General features: G+C 45.6%; 1 protein-coding gene across 6 annotated transcripts in view; it reads right to left on the bottom strand.

The window, feature by feature from the left end:
• Positions 1-2,247: 2,247 nt before the first annotated feature.
• The window catches only part of pde4ba (phosphodiesterase 4B, cAMP-specific a), a 130,722-nt gene continuing 123,667 nt past the window's right edge, over positions 2,248-9,302 (bottom strand). For 2 of the 6 annotated variants that reach the window (XM_056604010.1, XM_056604009.1), the window contains exons 8-14: positions 8,682-8,974; positions 8,348-8,512; positions 8,107-8,206; positions 7,725-7,879; positions 7,470-7,592; positions 6,805-6,987; positions 2,250-6,589 (exon numbers count right to left, since the gene is read on the bottom strand). In XM_056604010.1, the coding sequence (XP_056459985.1) occupies positions 6,119-6,589; positions 6,805-6,987; positions 7,470-7,592; positions 7,725-7,879; positions 8,107-8,206; positions 8,348-8,512; positions 8,682-8,974 (1,490 nt within the window). In that variant the 3' untranslated portion in view covers positions 2,250-6,118. Of the gene's footprint in view, positions 6,590-6,804; positions 6,988-7,469; positions 7,593-7,724; positions 7,880-8,106; positions 8,207-8,347; positions 8,513-8,681; positions 8,975-9,302 lie in introns of all 6 variants that reach the window. The other 4 variants (XM_056604011.1, XM_056604012.1, XM_056604007.1 and 1 more) reach the window with 3 other exon arrangements.

Here is a 9,302-nt window from a genome sequence, read left to right as displayed (position 1 = left end):
TCCTCATTTTAATTTCCTACCTCGCCTCTCTAAGCTTTTTCTCTGTTCTCCCCACTCTCTTTCTACTTCCCTCCTACTCACATCCCTCCTTCCCTACCTTCTCTCCTCCCCCCTAGTATCCTTTCCACTCTGTGCACTAGAACATCAAATAAGAGTAACGAAAGGAATTTAAAGGACTCGATCCGCCCAGGTCATTGCACATGCTCAGTTCAGTCCCAGCAGATCACAGTTTCGATGTTGGATGATGCCACCAGACTGAAAGAGAGAGATTGAGATGCAAGACAAACAAAGCACTATTGGAGTTCCACAGGCCTAGAGGTTCTGGATGTTAGGCACACAGGTATTGCACTCCCAATAGAATCACAACTGTTGATGAAATCAGCCTTGACAGTTATGCTGACACTCTTTCTCTCTCTCATTTACTCACTCACACATGCTTGGTCTTTTTGCTCAATCACGTCACCAGCCAGTCCTCTGATTGGCTGAGGGAGGGATGTTTACATGGCCCCTTCCTCCTGAACACTTTACGAACGAGCTGATTTACTGGTTTCATGTTGAACATTATAATATTGAGTAAAGAGAACCTGGGGAAAGAAATTTCAACCTTCCGATGATGGCCCCAGTTTACACTTGGTGGAAGCAACACGACCAAGGACGTATGAACACAGGAGAACACACCAGGGATGAACCTTCAGTTCCCCTTCGGTGTACAGCTGACTCAGCTTTCTGCTTACCTTTACTTAACTGTAGGTACGATAATGCAAGAGTCGTATTTCTCCTCCACTTTATAAGTGTTACAATCACACACCTGTGATCGATATGCAAGACGACTTCCCAATCAGGGAAGAGATGCCCGGATTGGTCAGAAACGGGGAAGAGGTCAACAGAGACAGGCACACAGTCAACTTGAAAAATATATTTCACAGAGCATCTGACTCACTAATAGCTGACTATTAGGCCACTCAAAATATAGCTCTTAAATTCTACCGCAGCCTTAACTGTGTCTCCATGTCACCTACCTACAGCGCCTTTAACTGTGTCTCCATGTCACCTGCCTGCAGCACCTTTAACTGTGTCTCCATGTCACCTACCTACAGCACCTTTAACTGTGTCTCCATGTCACCTGCCTACAGCACCTTGAACTGTGTCTCCATGTCCTTCCTATTAATCAAGCCTATAAGATTCAACATGCAATGCACACTTATGGCCTGTGCAATATAACACATTATAAACAGATGGCAATTAATAACATAAAGTAGATATGGCTGGCAACTTTGTGCCTGAAGGCCATCTCCATGCCTGCATCAGCTCCTTAGCCGGAAATATCACTTTCACTTCAGGGTGGTGGGGAGGTTGAGTTAAGTAGTGTCATTTCCCCGAGAGGGAATCGCTCAGCCTATTCTTAGGTATATTAAATAACTCAGCGTCGTCCCAGTGAACTCCATTTCTCTGTGTCGTCGTCACGGACACGTACATAGAATCCGTCCAATCCAAAGCCTGCTTTTAATAGGTTACTCTGTGCGGAAGATGAGGTGCGATGGGGAGGGGCACTGACTCAAAGTCACAGCCGACCAGAGCGGCGATGTTGAAAAAGGACAAAGAGGACAGGATGAGGACATCGGCGAATTAAATAAATAAATACATAAATGAGAGAAAGAGGGACAGTACTCATAAAGAGTAGAGACAGATTGGGTGGGGAAAGGGTGGAGAGAGATAGTGATAAAGAGAGAGAGATGTGCCACAGTCTAGTGGCACATCATGTAATTCTAAACTCATTGATGATTCCCCTCCAATTCAAGGTCAGCCTTGTGCTGGGTTCTGGTGCCTCTTACGTATTCTCCTAACGTAATGAGACATCGAAATCAAGGATCAGGGAGGACATGCAATTTCCAAAGCCGGCTTGGATGAATCCTCCCTAACATTAATGGCACACCCGAAACAGAAGGACAGAAAATACTTAGTGTAACCTCCCTGTTCAGATTTCTGTTGAGGTATCAAGTGGCTATATGCAGCCCTAATGTAAATCATATCTAAGAACTTGTGTCTCTCAGGTCATATAGTGCAGGGATGGCCTCTGGTCTTTACGTATGGCTGTGTGTGTGTGTGTGTGTGTGTGTGTGTGTGTGTGTGTGTGTGTGTGTGTGTGTGTGTGTGTGTGTGTGTGTGTGTGTGTGTGTGTGTGTGTGTGTGTGTGTGTGTGTGTGTGTGTGTGTGTGTGTATTTAAGACTCAGGAGGGCTGTTATTTGTGGTGACCTGTCCTTATCATTGCAACAATATCGGGAAAAGATGCAGCCATGACAACAACATCAAAGGGATAGGAAGTGAAAGGCATGCATGTGGATTCACACATCTTCAGACTCATCAGCATGGCCATATATCCTGAAGGTTTGCCATGTGTCCTGATGTCACACCTGGCTATAAAGACTGCATCTATAGTGATCAGTATACTGCAAATGACAGAGGAATTGTCTTTTCTCGTCAATATGAAGCAGCCTTACTGGGGCAAAGATTTTCAATTTTTTATGAAGTATTTTAACATTGTTTAGAATTGTTGGGCAATTAGGAAGGTAGCTTTTGTGTGATCCACACTTCCCACTCATTCCCACGCTTTCTTTCTATAAATAATAAGATGAAAGTCCCATTAAGAAATACTTCACTGAATAATGAGAATGTTATTTTTTAACTTCGTGATTTGGAATGAGAAAAACATTTTGACGTAGAGAAACATAGGCAACAAAGGTTATTATATCCATGCTTTGTTTTTAATCACTTCATAGAAAAAGTATTTTAGATTTCATTTTAAACACAATATACAATATAATACCATACATTGTGTGAAACATTTAATTATCTGCCGGCAACAAACGACAGACTTCAACATAATATTGATAAAAAAAAATAATAATCCCATCTCACATGCAGATAGTGCTAAATCTGGTTAACCATTTTGGACACGACTTGGACCAAAGAAAGCTTGAACATATATTAACAATGGTAATACTGACAGAATTTGAATTTCAAAACTGCTAACAAGTTTGGTCAGAAAGAGTTCACACATTAGCAAAAATCAATTACATAATCACGTCTCGATAATTCGAACCGGTTCACGTTGGTGCACAGGGGTGAATTGTAGCATGCTACCAACCTCCCCTTGTGGTATCTACTTTTACATCAAGTGCGTAATGTGTAAAAGAAGACAATTGTTTTGTGTTTGACAGTCGAACCATATCTGAGCCTCCTATATCAGCAATCTGCATTCAAAATGCTGGATGGACAAGCTTAGGTTGTGACAAGCCGCAAAGAGAAAAAACTATTCATGTATTTTGATACCAAGCATGGACTGAGATTCTTTCCTCTTGCCTAGCTTTTTCAGGATCCTATTTCCAAGCCCAAGCAGTATAACATGTCCTCTATGGAGCATTTGGGTGACCTAAGTTTTGCTGTCAAATGAAAACCTAGTACTAAGCAAAGAAAGGAACAGCGTTATTATTTTGTTAACAAAAACAACTGAAGGGGTAATGATGCATCTAATTCGATTGAAATTGAAATTTTCTTTGTTTTGGAAAATTGACAGAATCTGCATTTACATTGTCCGCATTGAAGAATCATATTAACTTGAAACTTAAGTTTAAAAAAAAAATGTAAATGGTTACAAGGTTATCATGTGACAGCAACAGTGTCTCTTTAGCTGCTGCACTGCTGGGCACTAAAAACATTGTGCGAATATATATATACTTATATATAAATATTTATATATCAAAAACAATATGTAGTACAGAATATAAAAGGACTCCGATCCAGAGTCTTCTACACATTAGACACCACCACTTCCAGGTAATGCAAGTGCATATAAATTAAAATAGATTTTACACTGAACCAGTATTTCTTATGTACAAGCTTTTAAGTGTAGAATAAATACACACTGTTATAAACAGCAAGAAAGACCAACTTGAGCTCCTAGCGACAAACAGTAGAGACAAACGAGTTGCATGATAGGGTAAGGCCTGATGACATAGACGAATAGAGTGCTCTCTCTCTTTCACACACACACACACACACACACACACACACACACACACACACACACACACACACACACACACACACACACACACACACACACACACACACACACACACACACACACACACACACACACACCTCCAACATCCGTGCATACACAATTACAGGTACAAAGAAAGAGATGCCACTCACAATTGTTCACACATGTTGCATGCTGGGATGTGGTTGGACAAAAGGTGAATGAAGTGATGGTGGAGTTCAGATGCAAAAAGACCCGTCCATGAAAACCAGTCATTGAGGCCAATGGCAGAGGCAGTAGTCATAGCAACCACTGGGCCAGAACGAATCAAATCTAGGGGTAAATGTAAGGACTTTCATTTTGGTTTTAAAATCTAGCCTGTAATATTTCCTTTCCTTCTCCACTCAAAATCTGATGACCCGATCTAGCAATTCCCTCTGTGCCCAAAAAAACCCTTCAACCCCCACGTCCTAGAATTGCACGAGAAAGAAAAAAAACAATAGTCCATTGACGTCAATGAGCAGAAGCAGCACATTAGGGGCTGGGAATTTATTTTTTTGAGAAATAAATAGCTGGCCTGATTGTTTTGGGGTCACGTCCCCCGAGTCTGAGAGGGTTTATAAACAGCGGTGAATAATGGCACAGATGAAGGCGTGAGACTAGCCCTCAGGCGAGCGCCGAGCAGCTGTAGGAACACCTTCATCATGTGCTCGGACCCTGATTGCTCCCTACACCACAACGGCATGGGGCCGGAGCCCAATGCACACTAACAGGATTATTAAGACCACGGCGTGCCTTTGGGAGGGCTAAGAATAGACTCACAATAGACTCACAAAGGCCATTATATGATCAACTGCTATTTCTGCTCACTGCACCGGCAGAGTGCTGAGGTCCAGTTCTGCCGGTGCGCTGCGTAGAGCTGGGTGGATCTGAAGTTAACGGACCAAAATGAATGGCGAATAAGGACGTCTGAAAGACTTTTGCTGGGGAATAACAAATGACTAGGAGTTCATAGAGGATGAGAAATCAAAAACAAAAATGACAGGTGGTGTCATTTCGAGTGACAAACATTCTTTTAATTTGACAGTTTTCATTTAGAAATCATCATGGATGTGAATATTGAATATGACCTATTAACATTCATTATGAATCTAACACACACATGTATACATACACACACATATACGTGTGTAGGTGTATATATGTGGATGTGTGTGTGTGTGTCTGTTTGTGTGTGTATGCGTGTGTTGATAGGTCATGGTGAATGATTGGATGGAAATTGGTGATTGTTATGGTTTTAGATTTTCCTATTTGGATGAGTTTGTCCAAGAATCGTTTGTCAAAGTTTGTTTTGGATTTATCTATTGCCCAATACATGGAAGACTGCACTCCTTTTCTGAGACACAAAAAAGAATTTGCTCTTTCAGATATATTTCACAGACATACTAGAGTGTTCAATAAATAAAAAAAACTATTATAAAGACAATAGTAAAAAAGGCACACAAAAGTCCTCTGACAAATGGTACAGGAAAAAAGTAAACACTTTCTCTATCCAAATGTGCCCCCTCAGTAGATCGTAACTCTATGCTACTTCTAAAACACATTGTGTCTGTAAAAAAAAGAAAAAGTCTTAAGGTACAAAATCTCTCAGTAGTGTCAGTGTCCATTTAATGCAAGTCCTGAACATTTAAAGCAACCGTCTGCAAAAACTGGCCACAAGTAACGTCAGTTCCTTCCTCCTTTGCATTTAACTGTCCGAATGTTCGGAAATTGTTCGCAGCATTTATTTTCCTGAGAACTCTGTAGCCGCTTCCCATTAAACCGCCCCTCGCTCGCTCTCTATATATCTCTGTCTCTCCATCCCTCTCTCTCTCCCTCGTCTCTGGCTCCGTACGCCCAAGTGCAAGACGCCCTACTCGATGCGGGACCAAAAACTGAGCCTCTGCTTCATTCAGTGGGCTCGGTACAAAGCACAGCTGCAAGAGGATGTCCCCTTTTTATTTTCCTTCAAAAACTATTAATTCAAAACCTTTTCAACCTCCAACATGAGCTGAAACCGTTACACCCCGCCCCCACTATGTGTCTGTCGGCGACGGCTCCTGCGTGACGATCTCTATCGCCGCGGTGACCTCCTCCTCGTTCTCTGGCCCGTTGGGGCAGTCCATGGGAGGAGGCCGTGTGGACCCCCCTAAAATATCCTCCTCCTCTTCTTCCTCCTCCAACTCCTCTTCCTCCTCGCCCCCTTCCCCGTTCCGGTCCGCACCGTCGCCATCCTCCTCCTCCTCCAAGGTGAGCTCAAACTGGAACTTCTCCCCCCCGCCGCCACCACCGCCGCCACCGCCGCCGCCGCCGCCACCGCCCCCGCCCCCCCCGCCGGGCCCTTCTGTCAGTTGGTCGTAGAAGGGCGGGGAGGGGCTCTGGGGGATCATGCTCTGGTACCAGTTGCGGTTGTCCTCCAGCGTGTCCAAGATGTCCTGGGCGTCGGGGTGCACCAGGTCGGCCCAGGTCTCCCACAGCGGGTGGACGATGTAGTCGATGAAGCCAACCTGGGAGGCGGGGTTTATCAGTTAGTCATGGAATCTATCATTTGCTTTTGTGTGATTTATCCTGTCCGACGATGGTTTCAATTTCATCAGTGTGTGTCTTTGGTTAGTCAGCTATTTATGTCTGTAATCTTAGAAACGACATGTTGTACGACTCATTCCAGACGCGGTTTAGAACGTGTGTGTCTTTGCGAGAAGGGGCTGCCTCTTCTCCTCACCTGGCTCTTCTCAACAGAGGCGGTGTGCTTGTCGCACATGGGGCTGATCTCCATGCCGCGCTCCCTCTCCCGGTCCCCCTGGTGGAAGAACTCCTCCATAATGCGGTCCGTCCACTGGCGGTACAGCTCCAGGGACTTGGTGGGGTTGCTCAGGTCCGCGCAGTGCACCATGTTACGAAGCACCTGCGGAACACAAACAGAGCCCATATATGTTATCCACTGAATGGATGAATCAAGCACCTGGTGATTGTATGATGTGCTGTTATTGCTGCTGTCCATCGAAAGCGCAAAGCGCAAGAGAATAAACATGGATGAATGAAAAGTGGAACGGAGGGAGGAAGAGTGGGAAGGGAGGGACAGTGGGGGGGACGGTGGTCCGTTGTGTAGGAGGACAGTTAATGAGCGTTTGGTGAGCTATCTCCACCGACACCAGGGCTAATGATTAGGGCTATAATTAGACGGTGAAATGAGGATGGCGTGGGCTAAGATCTATACAGCCTCAAATTCCCACACAAGAAGACACAAATGATCACAAACACAGCAGTGATACAAACCCAAAGGGTGAAACGAATTGGGTACTTGCAGCCCAAAGAAAAAGACACTTCAACCATTAACGCCAAATACACACAACAACACTCAGAAACACACACACTGTAGGCGCCTACCTGTATTCTGTCCGTGTAATTGTCCAGCAACAGCACTCCAGAGCTGGTCACCTTCTTGGTCTCCACCATGGTCTTCAGATCGGCCAGCAGGCTCATGTGCTTGGACATATCAGTGGCCAGCACCTGGATTGGAGCAAATAGACGATATACGAAATTAAGCACAACCGCATAATCCAACCTCCATGCATTCAAATGGTGTGACAGCAAGACGCGTCAGAGCAAGAGAAAGGTGTGAAGAAGTGTGCGAAGGCTCACCAGGTCAATGACCATCTTGCGTAACGACTGGCGCTGTTTCTTGCTGAGGTTCTGGAAGATGTCGCAGTTGTCCTCCTGCAGCAGCTTGAAGCCCACTGCCAGGTGGTGGTTCTCCAGCACCGACTCGTCGTTGTACATGAGGGCCAGCTCCGAGTCTGCAGAGGCATTCACTCATTAGCTCAGAGTCATTGTCATCATGATCTCCCTCACTAAGAGCAGTGGTAGAATCAAAAGACGGATCAATGTGGGGTCCTATGGTTGTAACCTCGGCCAAAATGGATCAATGCATTTACATTGCATTTGCATAGTTGTGCCCTCTTGGTGAAAAACACTTTGAAGGTTGCACACTTTTGGTGCACAGAGGTACAAGGTTTGAACTTACTGGTGTTGATGAGGAACTGGTTTGATACTCCAGGGTGGTCAACGTCATGGATGGCGGCAGCGAAAATGGCTGCTAGGATCTCAAGATCTGTGAAGACCGCCTATAAAACAAATGGAGAAAGGGGAATGAGGTGAGGGTAAGATAAAACTGCATCCGGGGAAGCAAGACAACAAAACAACAACAACAAAAAAATGGAGAACGACGTGGTATGGATGGAGGTTGAGGGGAGGGGAGGACTTACATCCAGGGCAGGGGTGGAGAGCAGAATGTGCGTGGACTGCGCTACGTCGGCGGCGTGCAGGCTGTTGTGGTACGCCACGTCTGAATGGTAGTGGTCCTCCAGCGTCATCATGTAGGCGACGAACGTATCCACTGGGATTTTGAACGTTTTCAACATGTCTCTTTCCTGCGTGCACCGGAAGAAAATAAAAGACACACTTTAGCTCACATCCTTCAATCAGAAATGTATTACCGGTTAAACCAAGACAGCCTTCGAAACCACCAACGCGAAGAATCGTCTATATTTCGTTTTTGATTTAAAAGGTCGACGCGTTGAGTCTCCCCGTCTCCGTTACCTGGAAGATGGCGTGCATGATGCAGGTGAGGGGCCGGTGGGTGGAGTACTCGGAGACGGTGAAGATGTTGAGCCCCCACTTGTTGAGGTCCTCCAGCTCCGTTGCCAGCAGCTCCTCCTTGTCCGTGTTCACGCCAAAGCGGGAGATGGAGGTGGCGGAGACGGACGGCCCGTGGGACACCTTCTTCACGCCGCTGATCTGGGTCATCAGCTGCTGCTGCTTCTGCTGCTGCTGCTTCTTCTTCTCCCGCGTCTTGGACGTGGGCGACGGGATCTCCACGTCGTTCTGCTTGTCTGTGGAAGTTGGGGAAGGAGGTGGGGAGGGGGGGAAACAAGAGGGCTTGTGAGTTTTTTTCTATTGGGCAATTTAAAAGAGACAAAGAACGGTGGCGGTTTTTTCCCGTTGAAGAGGCAGAATGGGACCGATTGTTCCACACAAGGATGTAGTGGCAATAACAAAGTGTCTCCGAAACAACCAGGCTCATTCTCCAACAATAACCTCAGTATTCGCTTTCCTTCCATCCCACTGACAGGCCCTGTCTGTCTGCCCGTGCGACCCAGACACCTGCAACACGCCGGGGCACAGAGAGGAGCTAATTGATTCTCTCATCCATCCATCCAT

The sequence above is a fragment of the Gadus chalcogrammus genome, chromosome 12 (genome assembly GCF_026213295.1).
Source record: "Gadus chalcogrammus isolate NIFS_2021 chromosome 12, NIFS_Gcha_1.0, whole genome shotgun sequence".
In the NCBI taxonomy this organism is placed as follows: domain Eukaryota; kingdom Metazoa; phylum Chordata; class Actinopteri; order Gadiformes; family Gadidae; genus Gadus; species Gadus chalcogrammus.
This window is presented reverse-complemented; position numbering and strand designations above follow the sequence as displayed.